Raw genomic sequence first — 21064 nt, forward strand, 5'->3', positions numbered from 1 at the left:
AAACCAAACTTCAATAGCAATAAAATCAAGTTTAACAACAATTTTGATCGTAAACACTCCTTTTTATTTTCGGTTCGGCGATATCGCATTTTTTATACAGACTTTACAAAATATAAATAGAAATAAATTCTATTTTTATTTTCTTAAGTTCTTTTCTAATATGATTGTCTCGCTATGCCTGAGAAGTATTTATGCCTTGCTTTTTATATCTGTGGTGAGTTACTTATTGTTTTTTCGATGCATTATTTTATTAAAACTATTTTTATGATGTTCTTCATTGACTTACAAATAAATGGACGACGGGTCTAATACAAAAACCACGAAAAAAAAGTCCCAAGTCAACCTATTCGAAATTTAAATTGTAATGTCATCGCAGTATCGCGCTGTCAGTAGAACAAATGAAGACTAAAGCGGAGTTTGACGCTCTGTATACGATTTTAGCGCCTTACAAGTGCGGACACTTTTTAGCGCGGACCCGGCGTCCATATAATTGTAAGTCAATGATGTTCTTTCTATGTTTTATATCGAATGGTGTTTTGGGACATTTCTATGGTATGATTTTTTATTTTTAAGTTTTTACTTCCTCCATATCACACAGAAATTCACACAACGCGATATTGAGGTCAACTTGTGTATGTTCATTTCATAAATGGAATATTTAATTCGACTTTTTATATGGTTTTTCAATAACAATTTTGTATTTCAATAAAACAGAGAATAATAGAGACATCAAGTTGAAATTTATTCCAGGTGCAGTATAAATGTTATATTTAAGAATGGAATTAGATTTCATTTATATGACCACAGCGAGTACGTTTTATATATATACATCTGTTTCGCTCTTGCAATAATGTAAGCCCTCTTATTGGTTGATTGTGTATTCAACGCATTAGTATACTATTCAGAGCTTTTAGATTAATATAAATGTAACGACATTGGCTAATAAATGCAATCTGGTTCTAATATTCGTATTCCAGAACTCTACTTAATGCTCAAGTCAAGACTTGAGTATGGTTTAAAGCACTAGAAATCATACTCAAGTCCTTGCCATTAGGGTCGTATTTCTAGTGCTTGAAATCATACTCAAGTCTGCTCAAGTCCTGACTTGAGCATTGAGTAGAGTTCTGGAATACGACCCTTAGTCTCATCATCAGCGTTTACCTGAAAAATACCTGCAGCTTGCTCTTAATTGGGTGACTCGGACGTTACATTACCAAGAAAGAAAAGTTCTTAGAAGAAAGAAGAAGAAGAAGTGGTTCTTAGCTAAACGAATGAGCAACATTGTGTTGGCTCTAAAATTCACAATTAAATAGTTTTTTTTAAATTACAATAAACAATTATTATCCAGTACAAATAGGAAATATTGAACTGAATGGTAAAATATTACAGGTTACCCGCGCAGATGAACTAGAAAAAGAGACCATAGACAAAGTGATTGAGGATGAAATCACTCATAAACTGGGTGAGGACCTGCTACAGAGTATCGAAAAGAAGTTCCAGGTAGACCTTGAAAGGTTAGTTTTTAAGCAGCTTGAAAAGGTTGTAAACCACCAATAGGGAGCAATAAAATAGATTACTCGGTCCACATAAATGTATTGTATACGGTAAAGGTAAAAGAAAGGCTGTAACAAGAAAATGATTTAAAAAACAGGAACAATATTAAAAAAAATACTATAAAATTGTAAAACAGGAGACTTACCCCGAAAGGGCCGTATTTAGGAATATGACTAGATTTTATTATTATTGTATTTAATAGGCACATGATTTAAAATGGAAAGTTCGCTTCAGACATTTAGTAGAGAGTAACGAGAATGACGTAGCAAAGGATTTAAAGAATGATTCAAAATTTGAAAATAAGTGGCCAGGAACCAGAGAAAAGGTGATAACAAAGCGGAATGACGATGGCGGAGGTTGTATCGTCACAAGCTTGTACAAAATGTTAACTTGGATAATGTAAACACGAATAATCGGCGGCTGTAATAAAAAACTAGAATAAAATATTGGGAATGAAACTATTTTTTTTCAAACAAACCAACGTTTCGGGCCCTTTACTTTTTACTTCGAGACCTGTAAAAGCATGATCGTGGGTTCTATATAAGGGTCGAAATATTGGTTTGTTTGAAAAAACAAATATACACCAGTTAGATCCGTAAAGAATAGTTTCATTTTCAATGTGTAACAATTATGAAAACTTAAGAACTCGATAGAATAAGTTATAATTTTATAACATGTAAAAGAAACGCCAAATCTTTACATCTTGTTCACCAGAAACGTGTGTGAGGTCAATTAATCCAGAAGTCCATTAATACCTTCCATAAAAAAGTATTCTGTAGTTTAGCAATAACACAGTCATAAAATTAGGTGTTTATTGAATTACCAGGTCAGTGGACTCAGTGCTGACAAAGATCAAATTGCTGCTGCAAAATGGGACTTCTCACATCCAGGATAAGCTGGTGGAGCTACAGGATGCGTTGGACATCATGAAGAAAGAGAAAGCAGAATTGGTAACGAGATGTTTTTAGAATTTTTCCATCAAAATTTATGTGGAAGTCATTATGCTAAATGTATGAGATCTAACTGTGCATGTTTCAACTTTGCTACTGCTTGTAAATGAAATGAAATGAAATGATATAGCTATATAAAGACCAATGTTAGCGATTGGTCTTTTTAAAATGGATCGAAAATATCAACCAATAAAGTAACCTCGCTATATGTAAACGACCATTGTTAGTTACGGTGAAGTCACTAGCAACTAACAGCAGCAGTTATGCAAGCATTGTTCAGCCTGTATACAGTGTTTCTTTATCTTTAGAGTTAGTTTATAGGTGTGGTCTTTTGCAGGTAGATGAATGTCTCATGAAGAAACAAAACGATACAGCAGCGTTAGCAGAGAAAGCTTTACACCAAATGGTAGTCTGCGGCTATGCACTGATCGGCCATGACCCTGCGCAAGCCATGCGCAACGTCATAGAGCTCAAGAACATGATTAACACCGGGTTGAAACCTGTAAGTGCATCCACAGACGTGGGACACTACACTGATCTGACAGTCAATAAAAATAAATTTGATAACGGCCCAGATATAACACAGCGAAGCAACGTTTTTAGCTCACAATCTCCATTGTTACTCGCTGCATCACGCTCTCTGATGTCTGAGACATTGTCTGCATTATCGTCCGTTTCATCACACTCACCAAAGGCTAGGATTCCTTCCGTTACATCAATTTCATCAAAATCTGAGTCATCACCTATCACATTATCTTCAAGACAATCTACGTCATCATCTGCATCATCATATTCTTCAACATCTACGCAGTCATCCGTTGCATCACTCTTGTTCATATCTACAACATTGCCCGACGAATCACGCTTGATAAAATCTGAGACGTTATCTGTCGCACTACATGTGCCGAGTAGTGCGGTGTCGCATCAAACTCCCACAAATCTGTGACGTCTGTCGCATTACGATCACAAAAATCTAGCAAGACCGCATACCATCTTACTCCTCAAATTCTGCGAAGTCGTCCTTCGATTTATCCTCACCAAAAGCGACGTTACCAGTTTGCTCTATGGACGGAAGTAAATATAATTATAATATTATTTAGTTTCGAATTTTAATGAAAAATAAAACTGATGCATCCAGATTCTGTTTCCTTTTTCTTCTATTGTCGTCTTCATAGTACAACGTCTGTCGGTAGACGTTTTACCTAGCGATCTCGAAAATTATTGCACATTCAGACGTTGTGATGCCCAGACACATTAAAGTGAAATAATCTATTATTAAGAAAATATACGTATGAGTGCCTTCTTCCACTGAGCAAACTGAACATCAAATGTCGAAGAAACGCGTGTCGGACAACGCATCAATTATTTTGTGACGTAACGCCTGTCGTCGATTTTATCGTAACATCGCAATGCATCACTAAAGCTTTGGGTTAATTAAATAATTGTTACGGAAAGTGGTGAAATCATATTTTTTCAGCTATGAATTGCACAGTTCAAGATTTTTTTGGTCTAAAATTTTCTTACTATTAGCTAATCCAATCCTGTAATAGAATCTTTTCACGTCTCTCAGATTTACGAACAAAGGCAGGAAATTTACAACCTCATAAAAATCTGCGGTCACGACCACGACTCCCTGAAGAAGGTCATCAAATGCGTCATCTCGAAGGTGCGTTAAATTTAACTGACTTACACAAACTTATGTCTATTATTTGGGCCACGGCCCTAAAGTTGTAACTCTGGAATGGATTCCCGATATTCAGAAATAATATACAAACGCCGAATAACACTCGCAATTGCAAGGTGGTCGATTGTTTTACCTATGTGCTTATTCTAAGTATTAAATCATATTCGAAGTAGGTTAACATAAACTGTTGATAAAATAATTTAATGAAGTATGTTACATTATTGTTAATATGAGTTACTTAGTATGCTTCGATTTAGGTCATTTCGTAAATTCGTCAGAAATTCGCTCATATCCGTTGGGAGCGAAAATAAATGCTCTCGGAAATACTATTTTTGGAAAACATCAACTTCGGTATATATGCATAGCTCGACAAAATGCAATTTGTCGTCGCACACTGATTAGGAATATAAATACTCGGAATTTGATTAAAGCTTTGATAAACGTTTTGCGTTTCAGTCTCCTCAAATCAAATCAGCGATGATGGGTGTTTCGGCAAAATTAGTCGACGGAGTTGTCCAGCTTACAAAACTGATGGCCCATGGAGCCATGCACGAAGCATGCCTTATTGAGGTCATCAGGACTGTCGAAGAGGAAGCCTTTGTCTTAGTAAAGAAAGTCAAGAAATGTGTTGAGAAAGGCGGTGTCATAACTGTCGATGACGACCCTACTCCTAGTAGTATCCAGGTTGCGGAGAAGGAGTACAACCTAGGCTATAATGCTACCGTAGCTGACTGGGATACTAAATTTAGAGCTTCGAAGGATAACTCTTCATCACCAAACGAGGCTGTTAAGCTTGATGTGGTGTCAGGAATACCTTTAGATGCAGTATCCTCGAAAATAGAGACAGGACAGGCAAAAGAAGAATTAAATCAAAATGTGTTAACGGAACAAGCAAAAGCAAACACTGGTGTTAAACAACAAATCAATGCTGAAATTAAGCCCGAAGTACCAAGAGGAGAAGCGCCTAAGGAGGAAATCAAAGAAGAAATGAAGAAATTATTAAGACGAATGATGGGAAAAACTGGCAAGGATGACAATCTTAAGTTGCAGTTATTGAAAGAATTAGCGAAAGACCATAATAACAATATTGATGGGAAATTGTAAAATATAATGTCGTCATTTTGATGATATAGTATGTTATTGTAATAAACAAATAATGGACGATTACAATTTTTTCCTATTTCCATTTTTTAAGTCATCGCATTTCTGGCATAATAACTCGAAACTGGTAAATAAATATGGCAAAGTCAAAACTAATCATCTTACCAGAGGTTATTAGGCTTGGAACCATGTTATTTGACAAATACGCACATCAAAAGTGCCTAGGAATCAAGCACATTTTTGTTAATTTCTGAAAAAAAAAATTGATGTGTGTATTAAACAGTTAGTTAAACTTTTATCATATAACCATAATAAGTGTTAGTTTATACTCTTTTGTTCAATTGAATTTAGTTATTCTGTGACCGAACGGTTACCATGCTGGACTGGTATGCAGAGGTCCCGGGTTCGATTCCCGGGCCGGGAGAAATATTTGCGTGGTCTACATTGATTTCTCTCGTGAGATTGGGTGTTATATGTGGTGTCTATATGTGTGTCTATGGCACCGCGGTAGGGTTTCCCTAGTGCGAGGCCATGAGTGTGTGCGTTATTATATCGCATACTGAAAATGACAGTGACACAATGCAACTTTTTTTATTTTGAGTAATGAGCAATTAAATTGTGATAATTGCAATTTGTTACTCAACGAAGATTTTTTTTTTGAAGAAAAGGGAACCTACGTAGTTTTAGAAGTATTAGGTATACAAATTTTCATCTACCACTACCACATCACTATTTACAAAGGTTTCATAAAAAAAACAATGGCATGAAATTTGATTTTAAACCTTGAAAATAAAATGATACATTACTCTATAACATATCCACTAACCAGCGTAGATCTGGCTCAGCATTCCTGTACTATATTAGTCTTAATGCAAAACCACAGCAAAACGACACTGTCCAAAAAAACCATATCTTTCACGGTATTACTAGTAAATTGCTTAACAGCTCAGAGATCTCCGTCACTACCAAAAAAAATTTCAGTGTTGTACTGTCTTCTACGCCCCGTTCTTCTTATACAGCATAACGTCACTACGTCATGTAGCAAATTCTAGGCAAACAGCGAACACGAGGGCTTTTGCATTAACTCTCAAATCCAAAATGACGTTAAAAAAAATAGTTTTTTGTGTATGACGTTATCATTCTCATTGTGTGAATGTTATTATTATTGAGATTCGTTAGCATCCTGTAGTCATAATGTGTATCCATTCTTGTAGAACAATGTTTAATGTTAAACAATTGTACTCTGTTTAAATTCTAAATTAAATAAATAAAGTAGTAAATAACTCTTTATTTCAACAACAAATAAATCCAAAGTATTTTTTCCGAAAGTTGCCATAGAATCGAGGTTAATTCAAAACATTACCAGTGAAAAAGAGGTCAAGCAAAATGGTACTTTTTATGTTTGTAGTAACCAGTAAGTGTAAACAATGTTTTGCATTACGCGTTTTTCGTTCTGACATTATAGTAATCTATTTCTCAATAGACAGAAGTTATATTTGTGAATATATTTCCAGCTATTCTATCTTGTAATATTTAAATACATTTATTTATAACTAGTGGTAGTTTGTAATTAGTGGTTTAGTTCATTTATAATTTCTAATAGAATACAATAAGTGAATTGATTGAGTCAAGAGGTAACCCAGCAATGATTGTGTATACAGAAAACAGGTAGGTACCAAAGTTGAAAAGTACGTAATTTAATATTTAATTACCGATGAAATTTGATTCCGTTTGTTTTGTAATTAGATGTTTTGCTGTTTTTCCCACACCACTGAATAGAACAGCACGGCATTGTTAAAGACATTATCTTTATTACAATAAATACAGAATATTTTTGGAATATACGGAGACGTACACACAGGTCAATTGTTGGCGCTGTACGCAAACGAGAGTTGATATTTAAAAGTGATAACAGTAATATTTGACTGATGAGTTACCAGGGATAGATGACCCATATTTCCTCTCTATCTCTGGTTATATACTCGAAGCTATTAAATAACCGTCTTCCAAAAAAATATATGTTACATCTAAGGATTTAGTCTAAAGAATTTGCTAATCTGTTTCACGATAGGACGTACTTTACTTGATCAAACAAAATCCTGAAAACAGGTTAAAATAAAAATATAAAACGGATTTTTTAAGAACAAAATATCTAACCTTGCACGTAGTTTTTATATGGACATATTTCTCTTTAAATACTACAGAGAACCTTCTAAATTTTACTTTTCAGCTGCAGCCTTATAGTTATTAATAAATAAATTCACATTAAACGTTTAAAAAGGCGTTTCAGTCGCCATCAGGTGCTTGTCGAAGACGGTTCTGTGTCAAGTTTTCTCCGCCTTGTCTTATTTTAATCTTTTTATTTCTTATTTTATTTCTTTATATTGTTCGCCCACGGGTTGCGGGACGCGAGGAGCGGCCCCCATATATGTGCGGCCCCCCCACACCTCACTTCCTAAAATGTAGGCTCGCATTGAAATACTTCACCTTAATTTTCGTGTTTGCTGAAAAATATTATTGAGTAAAGTGCTTCACTGACATTTTAACTAAAAGGGTCAATCCACAATTAACACCAAATATCCTATAACATCAAAGGTGAACGTACTTACATATGTTTCTAATAATTATTTTTTTCCCTGGCCGCTCGCCAGTTTTTAATTGAAGACAGTCAGTTGTCGGTTGTAAGTTTGTGTGTATATAATGTTTGTATAATGTCTCGTGAAGTGGGTTATTGCCGCGTTTTTGTTTGTGAAAATATGATGGATGTGACGGATTCGTTATAAGTGTTCGTTATGTGAACAATTTTCAATTACAGTCAATTAATAATTGTTTGACGATGTGATTCTGTTTATGATTACGATATTACGAGCCCTTGTGAGGGCGACTGATGTTAGGTCTGGAGTAGTGGAGAAACGCCATTGTTTATCTGTGCTTATTGTAAAAAATCGACGACGGTGTGGATTCTAGAGATGAAAAATTTTCTATCTGTTGGCGAGACGCTTGCCTAGTACGTTTTAAATAGAGGGAGAAAGGCGAAATAATTATAAATCCTTTGGGATCTTAAAGGAACGTATTTATTCAAGAATACAAAAGAATAAAAACCAAAAACTATATTAACATAATGGCGAGGAGGTCCTAGTGAAAGAGTTCGTCAAAGGAAGTACTGCGACCTTACCTATTTCTGCAACCAAGCAGTGATGTGAACATTACTGCGTTCCGGTATTCGAAGGGTAAGGGTACTAGTGAAATTTCAGGCACACGAGACTTGTCAATTTATGTCTCAAGGTTCTCCCCACAGATCTTTGTGATTTAAAGCTCTAAGTGACACTGCAACTATTCGTCTCGTCATTTAGTATTATAAAAATGAATAAAAATGAAATAATGTGTAAGAGTATTAACTTGCCGGGTTACTGTTATCGCGAATTCACCTGCCTGTCGAGCGTTGGACTATAATTAACAGCAAAAGATGTTAGCACAATCATGTATGACACACATTTTGACATATTGACTGCTTTCTCGAATAGTGGCGTATGTTAAAAACAGCTGTACATCTGGAACATATGTCTATGTCTGGAACATATTAAAAAAGCGGCCTATCTAGCGCGTGAAGGCGATAAATCATTTACTGGAGTAATCGACTAGCAAACTGCATTATATGCATGAATAAAAAAAGGTATAAACTAAAAAAAAAAAAAATTGTTGTTCCGAAAATGGATTTTGAAATGGTACTTTTTAATTATCTGAAAATTGTAATAAAAAAGAGATAAACAATATGACAAAACAAAATCACAGTATTGAACTTTTTACTTTATTTCCGTTTAAAAATTGAACATAGAGAGTTTTGCAATAGTAATCTTAAAATAACTAGTTTTGCAATTGTCCAGAATTAACGTAGCTAGTTTTGCAACAACACTACGATAACATGGCTAGTTTTGTTATAATATTAGTAAAAAATACAACTTGAATCTATCCAGTCACATTTAATTGTACTTGCCTAATAATGAGTATACAATTCAAGAATTTCGTATATAAACCAATCTCGATCAAGTTTTTAATAAATGAACATGAGGGACCTCTCGAATGACAAAATAATAAATACCAAACAAAATAACGAATTTTGTACGAGTTTATGCTCAACGAGCAGCGTTTGCAGGTTGACGACAAAATGGAAACTTTCGAAAGTGTAAAACTAAGAAAGATAGCGACTTTTACAAGAGCAGTCAACTTTTGACACTGATTTATTCAGAATATACCAAGTTTTGGCACTGTATTGTTAGAGTATTTGAAATTATTTAAAATACTGATCCATTTCACGTCATTATCTAAAAATCATTAGAAATGTCACATAGCGCTGTTTGCAAGTGGACTACTCGCTTGTCCAACGTCATGTTCGACAAGTAAATGATGACGAAAAGTCTACGTTTTATTGACAGTAAAATTTAACTGTTTCTGAACAGATATAAATAAAAAGTGAACTATTTTGGCTTGGAACCTATTATTGAACAGCAGCTACATCTAACTGCGTAGTTTTTCGCGAAGCTTTTATTATTCACAGCCTACGATTTTTTTAATGTGTCTGTAAAAATATACTCCTATAGTACGCAAAAGTTGATGGGTTAGAAACATGAAAGCGGAAGAATATGTAAATTGTTATAAAAATAAACAACAATACAAGCTTTTAAACATCGTGTTACTCGTACATTGCAAGTACAACAATATTTTGTAAACTTGTATTAATTTACATCCTGCCTGAGTCAATATTCACAGAACTGTTTCGATTATACTGTTTTGATTTTATGGAGGAAAATTAATAACGATTTTACTCAGACATTTTACTTGAAAATATATTATGAGTCACTAATGTATTTTTCTAGAATAAAAAACAAAAATCATGCAAAACGATTTTTAACCGACTTCAAAAAAGGAGGAGGTTCTCAATTCAACCGTGTTTTTTTTATATAATAATAATAATAACGCACACACTCAACAAAGCCCCGAACTAGGGAAATCCTGTGTCGCGAGTGCCATGGACACACATAGACAACCACAAATTACACCCAAATAAATGTAGGCTCTATAAATATTTCTCTCGGCCCGGGAATCGATTCCATGGTAACCATTCGGCCACGGAGGCAGTTGAACGCATGAAAAAGTATGTATGTTACCCGAAAACCAATTTTGATGATTCTTTTTTAATTACATTTTTAAAAATTCCTTCGATCCGGTCGGATTCGAACCGACGTCTTCTTGCATACCGTCCCAGACGCTATACCAACTAAGCCACGGAACGAACACGACACGAACGAAGCAACGGACCTTACGAATTTTTCTATGTGCTTGCGTCGTGTCTTTGTATTTGGTTTTTCAACGACTTTTTAGTCGTAGCGCCATCTATGAGAAATCTATGAAAGATTTCTCACCCAGTTAGTACCTTTACAGCTACCAGTCCTGTTGAGAGATGTCGCGAGATGTATTGAATTGATATTCAATTACTTTTTGTCAAATTACTTCACTAGTTTGTTATAATTATTAATACAAAGATCGAACGCTCAGAAAAAAATCCTTCGATCCGGTCGGATTCGAACCGACGTCTTCTTGCATACCGTGCCAGACGCTATACCAACTAAGCCACGATTCTTTTTTTGTTGGAAAAAGGACACCTCAATAGTGGTCTCATTTAAATTTGAAGAAAATATTCCACCTCTAAGGGTGGCAAACTAGGGGATGAACGACTTTTGAAGTTATTCATCTTTTAATGGTCTTGTGTTGCTTGCAACCAGCAGATTCCCGCAACTTTCACCAGGTCATCAATCCATTTTGTAAGTGGTCCGCCAATAATATATGATTACTGCATTGACTTACAATTATATGGACGTCGGGTCCGCGCTAAAAAGTGTCCAAACTTATAGGGCGTTAAAATCGTATACAGGGCGTCATTCACGCTTTAGTCTTCGTTTGTTCGACTGACAGCGAAGCAAGCAAAATTAGACAGTACTGCGATGACATTACAATTTAAATTCAACGCTTTAGCTTTTTCATATTCCTTTACATGTCACTACGTTTAAATAGGTTGACTTGGGACATTTTTTTCGTGGTTTTTGTATTAGACCCGTCGTCCATTTATTTGTAAGTCAATGGATTACTGTGAATTTGCCTAATTTCTTCTTCTATATATATTTTATGGGGTTAAGTTGGAGGCTTTTGAGATGTGGATTTACCGCCGTATTTTGAGAATATTGTGGTATGACCGGGTTACAAATGTAGAAGTACTCAATAAACTGTAGAAAAAAGTGGAGCTTATGAATACCATTAAGTGCAGGAAGATGTCGTGCTTCGGCACGTCATGAGGAACAATAAGTACAAAGTACTCCAGATTATCATCCAAGGCAAAATCGCTGGAAAACGAAGTGTTGCTAGAACGCGGCATTCCTGATTGAAAATTTTGAGGAAATGGATCGGCTGCAATTCCTCCTCAGTCTTCAGAGCGGCAGCCTCTGAAGTCAGGATTGCCATGATGTTATCCAACCTCCGATAGGAGAGGAACTCTAAGAAGAAGAAGAAGAGGTTACACCACTTTTACGTTGATAGCTTCAAATATCCTCTTAATTATTTAAAGGTTCATCATCATCACCATTTCAGCCAAAAGACGTCCACTGCTGAACATAGGCCTCCCCCAAAGAATGCCACAACGACCTGTCTTGCGCCGCTTGCATCCAGTGGATTCCCGCAGCCTTCACCAGATCACCAGTCCATCTTGTGGGTGGTCTGCCCACGCCACTCGAGAACTCTTCGGCCCCATTGGCCATTTGTTCTGCGAGCAGTGTGCTCTGCCCACTGCCACTTAGGTTTTGCAATTCTTTGGCTATGTCGGTTACTCTGGTTCCCTTGCGGATATCCTCATTACTGATTCGATCTCGCAATGAAACTCCGGGCATGGTCCTTTTCATTAACCTTTGAATGACCTTGAATCTTCTTATGATGCCCATACTGACTGACCACGTCTCAGTGCCGTAAGTCGTCACTGGCAACATACACTGGTCGAAGACTTTTGTCCTGAGACACGGTATTTTGAACAAAAAGATATGGCGTCATTTCCCAAACGCTGCCCAGCCGAGTCATTTAAAAGTTAGTTGAAAGAAATCCATTTACGGCATAAACACGAGCGTGTTTTAAATTGTTCTTCACATTATAGTCATTTGTTTTTGGGATACAGTAAAGTGCTTACATACATACGTACCTACAACGTTCTTTGTACATATGCACACGTTACTAAGAAACTTTATAGCTTTCCAATAGTCAGTGTCCGTACTAACTGTTAAATAAAATACGATTTGTGTTATTAATATTACCAAGGCTCCTTATGACGTGTCTGTATCGACATTAGATCCGTCCTGAGTGACGTTACCGAAATACCTCTACATTTGTCTACAACGTGTTGAACACATTTCAAAAAAGTCTTTTAATGTATGTATCCCACTTAACTACGTTGTGAGAGAGTAGATTATTATCATTATGATACGACGTGACGGGACGAAAAAGTTGCGCGACTGGTCCATGACAATTGCAGTTCCGATCAGTCTTAAATCGCAAAGATTTTAACATATAAGACATAAATTGACAAGTCCAATGTGTCTGTAATTTCACCAGCACCCTCCAAAACCGAAATCCAGTAATATTCACATTACTGTTTGGCGGTAGAAATAAGTAAGGTGGCAGTATACTTCCCTGGACTAACTGTTTTATACTCAGAGCCTTAAATCCGAAAGGCGTGAGTGGCACTGCCACTGCGCCTGTCGCGTGAGACATATGTTGAAAAAACTCATTTTCACACACAATTTCACTTAGCCTTCAAAATTGAAACGCAGTAATAATGACTTTTCTGCTTGGCGGCCATCGAGTATATAACCAGAAATAGAGACGAAATAACGGCCATGTATTCCTGACTGGTAACACATTAGCGATACAGCTCTTATAAATATTAACCCTCGTTTGCACTGAAATATAGACTGACCTGTGTGTACGTCTCCGTATATTCCAAAAAATATTCCGTATTTATTGTAATAAAGATAATATCTCTAACAATGCCGTGCTGTTCTATTCGGTGTTGTGGGAAAAACAGCAAAACATCTAATTACAAAACAAACGGAATAACATTTCATCGGTAATTAAATATTTAATATGTAATTTTGCAATTTTCGTCCATTATAGCAAAGCTCAAGTTACCTGGTCGATTTGAAGTGAAACAGTTGACGACATCCGTCAATTATTTCGAACTCGGGCTAGCCAATCGGAGCGCAGTTGTCACAGTAATGATATGGCAGAATAGTTTTCAAACAAATTAAAACGACATTTCGTATCTATTTCTGGTTATATACTCGATGTTGGCGGCAGAAATATGTAAGGCGGCAATACTATATTGGACGAACTCTATTTCTACTACAACTACTGTTTCTTGAAATGATACTATTTCTTCAAACCAATCAAAGTTTCAGGCTCTATACGTCTGTGATAGTTTCATTTAGAATACGTAAAAATCGCGAAAATAACAGAAATATATGTAAGTTGCCACAATTAATTTTCATAATTTTTTCTTGTACTGTATTGCATGTCAAATAAACTAATTTTGATACGGCGATTATTGAGAATGATCTCTTTTGAAAGGATCATACGACTGATTTAGTTACGATATTTAATGGCAAGGTGGCACTTTCACAAAAAGGTCTACTGCTTCATGTCGGTCTGATAAGTGAAAATAAAATAAAAAATTAGTAAATAACATAAAACGTCATTTTATTTACTAGTATTTTGTGAAACCAACAAAAAACAAAATAAAAAAACAAACGAATCTTGCAAAAAAAAACAAACGAATCAAAAATTTATGTCGGCGTAGTGTTAATCGGAGGTATCGAGATACACAGACGAAGTGCCGAGCGACATGCCTATCCATGACAATTGCATTGCCACTTTAAACCGCAAAGATCTAAGGGATACCCGTCACCCTGATCCATAAATTGACAAGTCCCATATGCCTGTAATTTCACCAGCACCCTTACCCTTCCAAACCGGAACGCAGTAATGCTCACAATACTGCTTGGCAGTAGAAATAGGTAAAGTGGCAGTACTTCCCTGGACAAACTCTTTCACAAGGAGATCTAGTACTACAATAAATATGAAGCAAGCTAAAGAACCACACTCCAATAGTACAACTAGACGAGCTTGTCTATACTTTCTATTCCTTCTCATCGCACTGATTTTTTGTCTAATTCTTTTACCCTTCATGCAATTCGTCTTTGGAACGCGCTCCCGCTCCGTGTAAGACAAGCTCAGACCAAATTATCTTTCAAGCGCATGTTGCGCAAGCATCTGTTTGACAATTGTCAAAATTAAGACACTGTATAATGTTGCTTTGGGTACATATATCATATTATTTATTATTATAATATATATATGTAAGTTTATTATGTTTGCATAATAAGTATGTTTATAGTATGTTATTTATTTATACCATACAAATTATCGATTAGTTTTCTAGTATATTGTTCTTCTTGTTTAAGTGTAGCACCAACCTATTGTGTTTTTTTTTCTGTTTGGCCCAATGGTTGACTGGTAGAGAATGCCTTATGGCATTAAGTCCGCCGTTTGTACTTTAGTGTATTGTACAATAAAGTTGAAATAAATAAATAAATAAATAAATACTTACTATGTTGAACAAAAATAGCAAGATGACTAGCAAATATGCTTGTATCCACCAACCGTATTTATTTAAAACGGGTTTTCCCTTTACAGAGTACGCGCAAGTTTTATTTATAAACAATATTACGGACAGGAATCTGATGAATCATATCTAGTGTGGGGTTAAGACGAACAGTTTTCAAATATAGACTACAAGTCCATTTGGCAAATGACAAATCAAACTGATCAGTTTGTATATATCGAGTTTTTAGGTTCGTCGATTGTTACACATAGGAAATGACAGTATTTTTCTAGATTCAAACCGCGTATTATTGTTTTTTTTAAACAAACCGACGTTTCGGGCCCTTTACTTGGGTTGACCGAGGTGGTAGAGCCGTCAACCAGTTATGTCTAATATTAATGCAATACAACCTATTTTTACGAAAGTTATTAATTAAATAACTTATAGGAAATGAAACTATTTTTACGGATTAAATCGCGTATATTTGTTTTTTCAAACAAACCGACGTTTCGGGCCCTTTACAGGTCCGATGGTCACGGTTGACTGAGGTGGTACAGTCTTCAACCAGTTATGTCTAATATTAATGCAAACCACCCTATTTTTTCACTATAGTTACAATAGTTATTAATTAAATACCTTATTTTTAATTTTACAAAGAAAACATTCCAATTTACGCTACATTAAGTTTTACAAATTATTTTATTGAATGAATTTTTATTAAGTTTAATTTATTATTAATAAAGTGATCCGATTAATTTCGTACGTAGAATCCTTATGCCTTTATTTAGAAAAGTTGTCAGATACTTTATTAGACCAAGAGTGCGAAATATGAACAAAAACTAATTTACAAAGAGCAAATCCTAGAGTTTTTTATTAATCTTCTCAGGGAAATCTAGGTTAGAAGTAGTCAATTAGAAATTACTGAGATTTGATTACGTATTTAATAAAAGACATTTGAAATTTGAATCGGCTTTTTAGTAACGGTAAGATTTTCTGTGGGCTTTGATCTTCGTTTGGACCAATTAAAAAAAAGCAATTCCTCTAAATTTGTTCTGGTCTGGCAGGAAATTTCTTATTCGTCAATTTTATTCGATGAATGCTAGTACCTACATACATATATATCGTTAATTTTTACTGTGTTGGTCTATTGTTGACTATTGGTTGGTAATTTTGACATGTTTACTCATTGACTTACAATTATATGGACGTCGGGTCCGCGCTAAAAAGTGTCCGAACTTATAGGGCGTTAAAATCGTATACAGAGCGTCATTCACGCTTTAGTCTCCGTTTGTTCGACTGACAGCGAAGCAAGCAAAATTAGACAGTACTGCGATGACGTTACAATTTAAATTCAACGTTTTAGCTTTTTCATATTCCTTTACATGTTTAAATAGGTTGACTTGGGACATTTTTTTCGTGGTTTTTGTATTAGACCCGTCGTCCATTTATTTGTAAGTCAATGTGTTTACTCGTAATATTTTTTGACTGTTTTTAATTTTAATGCCAACTTCGAACATTACGCGACCACCACTAATCAAATAAAAATATTTGTATCTTTTTACGAAACTGGTTAAATTAATCTTCATCTTTAAATCCATATCGTGAATCGTGATTGAACAATCACTTCAATCACACTAGCTTGAGTTTGCTACTTTAAACTCCTACTCATTTCAAGTGGTAACAAAGATATATGATTGTATGGTTTCAAAAGGAAATTGTTTTTATATTCTAGAGACATAATCAACAATACCTATTCGTTTGATAAAACTTCATTTTAATTTAACACAAATAATTTTTCGAGATACATTGAAAGTAACTAATATAAAATAAATCCACTTACCAGCATCAGTAAAAAACGCAGAGTGTCTGCTAGGACTGGACGGGACAGACGCTGAAGCCGACGTTAGAAAGGCTCTTTTCACTTTGGTCCATTTAGAGGCGCGAGGCGGAGGGTGTAGTGGAGGCCGGGCACCCAGCTCCAAGGAACGCTGCTTGCGGAGTATAGGATGAGGTTCACCACATTCTGTTCAGTGAAGAGTTCACGTAGAATAGTGGAGTACATAATGCTGTTCAATAATAATAAATAATGTTGTAAATTCGCCGTATAAATGTGGGAGCGTTTACGCTTCGTGTCCTTGGAATATCTACAACACAGGGGCCTCTGCCTACGTCTTGTCCGTTGCACGTTGTTTGTACGTTGCGATCATGGGCAGAGGAAGGCGGAAAGATGATAATAATAATGGTATAACCATACGCAGTGGCGCGGTTCATGTGTGTGCATACCGCGCGCCTTGTTTGAACACGCACACATTCGTTCCAAGGCGCGTAAGACGACCAGCACTACCTACGCAACGAGAGTGCATCGCGAAATTATGCGTATGTGTGCGTCTGTACACGACTCACGGTCGGCACGCACACATACAAAACGCGGTGCTACGTTTGTATGAAGTTAACATACTTGTCTTTTTACACTGTAGTATAACAATGACCCTGTGCGGTTGAGTGTTTCTTTATTCAAGTTTTCTTAGCTTCACCGTCGTAAGCACGAACCTTTAGAGGCCTTTGTCTTTCAGGTGACCTTAGCAAGACCAATTTTATGCTTTTTCGTAAAAAACTTACCAAGTTCCTCAGAGGAAGGTATAGTCAACGTTAACGCCGGAGGCGCATCGCTGTCTCCACCATCGCTCAATGATCGTCTCCTAGCCGGTACCACGTCAGGGGAGGTCTTGAGTCCCCTGGACTTCTTCTTAACAGAATCGCGGTGCGTCTGGATTATGTCCTTCATCTTCACCCAGGGGCTTTTATGCAGTTTGTTCGGAGATGGAGAGGTGGAACTGTCGTCCTAAAAATATCGGTATAGTAATTTTCAACATTATTTAGAAGTAACACTGTCTTTTTAAATTGTGGTCCACTACCAACGTACTACTTGTCTACCTTCTGCTTGGTTACTTGTAGGGTAGCTCAAGGAAATGGAAAACTTTGACGTAACTCAGAAACACACAGTCTACAGCAATTGCATTGCTACTCAGAGCTATAAATTACAAGATTTTCTAAGATCTGAGGGGTCTCTTTAAGACCCGTCACCCTGAGACGATGTGCCTGTAATTTTATTACTACCCCTTACCCTTTAAAACTGGAACGCAGTAATGCTCACGTTACTGCTTGGCGGTAAAGACAGGAATTGTCTAGTTTCGTTGTTGAAAGTAAGAGTAAATGACGTGCCATCAAGTGTTCTAACAAAAAAAAAAACAGTTTCTTAAAACAATGTCGCTTATGGAAGCAAACGCTGAGATTACGCATGGCACTTAGAAATACTTCCTTGAACAGTAGCTGTAGAGCTTTTTGGGAAAGATTCTGTCCAGGGAATATATTGCCGCCTTACCTATTTCTGCCGGGAAGCAATAATGTAAGCATTACTCCGTTACGGTTTTAAAGGTCGGAACTTTTGGTATCAGAGTGATAAGTGCAGCGGCAGTGCCCCTCAGATCTGTGCGATTTAAAGCCCTGAACGGCATTGCAACTAATATGGACAGGCGTGTCGCTTACCACCAGGCGCACGACTCGTTAGCCCTGTCACACTTAAAATCATATAAAAGAAACTTCCTTGGGGATCGCAGCGATTTCTTCTCAAATCCTTGTTTCAACCAGGAAAAACTGATGACTTTATGGGTCAAACAGTAAAATTACATGGTTACCAAATAGCTGACGTCACAGCAAATGTGAGCAAACTGGTCCATGGTTACCAAAAGGCAAACAATTTTACATTAAAGGATACCACTCTAACCTATCTACCAGCTCCTCAGGGTTGTCACAACTACATTTAAAATTTCCCGTTTCCTTGCGCCACCCTGTACAATTGCAACGAATGAAAGGAGCTTAAAATAAGGCAGTGTCCTTAAGAATCGATACAACTTCAAATAGCTTTGATTGATTTCGCATAACAGTGAAAGTGTGGAATCTACCACTTTGGAAAAAATGTATAGAAAAATTGTGGATATGAATTGACTAGTATACGGTAAAACACGATTCCTTAATATTTTCACAATAGAAAAAAAACTTACGTCGAAATTTAACAAGATAACCACTGTATTCAATAAGTAATTTACATATCGACCGCTCCTACGTAAAGTATCGTAAGTCGAAATTGCCAAGTTTACAGGGGAGCCTTTTAATGCCGGCCTATGGGTCAACTACACCCAGAAAGCACTTGGCTCCCTGCGAGTTATTTATAATAATGTATTCAGGATGCTGTTGCGGCTGCCATGATTCTGTAGCGCTTCGGAAATGTTCGCCGTGGCCCAGGTAGATGGGTTTCCCGCTATTTTACGGAAAAGGGTGGCCTCCTTAACGCACAGATTACGTGGCAGCGGTAACAGCCTCCTGAACGTCATTGCAGGCAGGGTCCAGGGTTCATTTTTTGAGCGCTGGACAGCCTTCATGTTTACCCAAAAAAGAGTGTTTATTTGTAAACGAATGTTGCAAATAAACACTCTTCCCTGTAATTATTATTAGGTACTAACATTAGTGTGTAAGTTGTTTTTGTATTACTAACCAATATGGATTTCTATCTGAATTAAATATTTTGAATTTGAATTTGAATTTGAATTAAAGATCTCCGTTTTATTCGGCAAAGCTCGTTACTCACATAGAGTGATCATCTAATAGACGATCACACATCATCTAACCGAAATCTAGGATTTTGTAATACTCTATGTGAGTAACGACTTTGCCGAATAAAACTGACAAATACTAAAAGCACGTGTTGTGCTTATTTCAGTGAATTCAGAACTTTAAAAGGCGCCTCTGCAAACTTGGCAACTTCGACATACGATACTTTACGTAGGGCGGATCGATATACCAATATTTTTTTTATATCAACTGAACTAAATAGAACCAATATAGTATACGATATACATTTCGTTTGTAAAAAAAATAAATTCCGAAATGCCGCTTGATCCAAGCAAAATGAACCGAGGAAAATTTTGAATTCCAGCTGAGCTAGTATCGACTCTTAACGTATTGCCATAGATAAAAACCATTATGAGACGTGAAAACAGTTACGCAGTAAACTAAATTCTAAAGCAGTGATTTCCAAAGTAGTCTAATTGACCCCCAGAGGTCCATTCTAGTCTACGAGGGGCCAATGTCAGCGTTAACAAAATTGTTCCACGAGAGTGGGCCCGTTTAGGGGGGTCGTCACAAAAATTTTGGCTTTCCATGAAAATAGAACAATTCATATTACATAGATCGTACCAACGTCTTTTAATAGACACATAAATTATCTAAGAAGTAAACATTTCACAATAAACAAGATATTCAGTCAGATAAATGTGTAAAACTTAACGACTTATGTGGTTGGGTGGATTGCACACTAATTTTCAAGGTGTCGTATCTTTAACGTCCCGGATTCGAACTCCAGCCGAGTCGCTGTTGAAAACTAACTTTTCTATATTGTCTTGGTTGTGGGTGTGTGTGGTACCGTCATTTACGATTTCCATAACACATGTGCTATAATTAATTACTTCGGAATCAGCGCAACGTATGTGTCTAATATTGATTTTTTTATTTAATTTTTTTTTATAAAGACGCTCTGTCACTTATCAAAATTAGTAGCACTGTGTCAGCTGTCAAATGTACATTTGAAGTTGATGAATTTGTACAAAAATCGATATTAGACAGGCAAGGGGTCAAAGTAATAGAGAAAGCATTGGCACGTTGCCTACCAGACAAAAAGGTTTGGGAACCTCTGATCTAAAGCATAAATAACTTTAAATATGTCGCCTAATCATAATATGAAATTTATTCCAATAAGTATTGAACAGATACCGGAGAAACAAAATACCTGCGTAGGCGCCTGTAGGAATGTGTTGTCGTTCTCGTCGCATCGGAGAAGCCCGCTTTTATTACGGCTGAGATCTAGAAAAACATTTCTATGTTCAAAGTATGTTAGCATCTGATCTTTAGAACAGAGAATTAGGAGTGTTAACGCAGGTTTGTTACAAAAGATTATAAGTTGTCCAGCAGCCATCGTTTTTCTCGTCTCTTTGGAAATTAAATTTCGGTAAACTCAATCAGTATTTA

At 36.2% G+C, this 21064-nt stretch overlaps 2 protein-coding genes across 3 annotated transcripts in view; one reads left to right on the plus strand and one right to left on the minus strand.

Moving 5' to 3' along the window:
* The window catches only part of LOC113237786, a 77687-nt gene that overhangs the window by 48548 nt on the left and 8075 nt on the right, over positions 1-21064 (minus strand). For both annotated transcript variants that reach the window (XM_026474443.1, XM_026474442.1), the window contains exons 3-5: positions 20826-20899; positions 17603-17825; positions 16824-17006 (exon numbers count right to left, since the gene is read on the minus strand). In XM_026474443.1, coding sequence (XP_026330228.1) covers positions 16824-17006; positions 17603-17825; positions 20826-20899 — 480 coding nt within the window. The remainder of the gene's footprint in view (positions 1-16823; positions 17007-17602; positions 17826-20825; positions 20900-21064) is intronic.
* On the plus strand, positions 47-5312 carry LOC113237788. The gene is made up of 6 exons (XM_026474447.1): positions 47-214; positions 1390-1514; positions 2381-2504; positions 2842-3006; positions 4075-4170; positions 4645-5312. The coding sequence occupies exons 1-6, from the start codon at positions 161-163 to the stop codon at positions 5290-5292; spliced, it is 1212 nt and encodes a 403-aa protein (XP_026330232.1). The 5' UTR covers positions 47-160; the 3' UTR covers positions 5293-5312.

This window comes from Hyposmocoma kahamanoa, unplaced genomic scaffold, assembly GCF_003589595.1.
Source record: "Hyposmocoma kahamanoa isolate Upper Pololo Valley unplaced genomic scaffold, ASM358959v1 94, whole genome shotgun sequence".
NCBI classification, from domain to species: Eukaryota; Metazoa; Arthropoda; class Insecta; order Lepidoptera; family Cosmopterigidae; genus Hyposmocoma; species Hyposmocoma kahamanoa.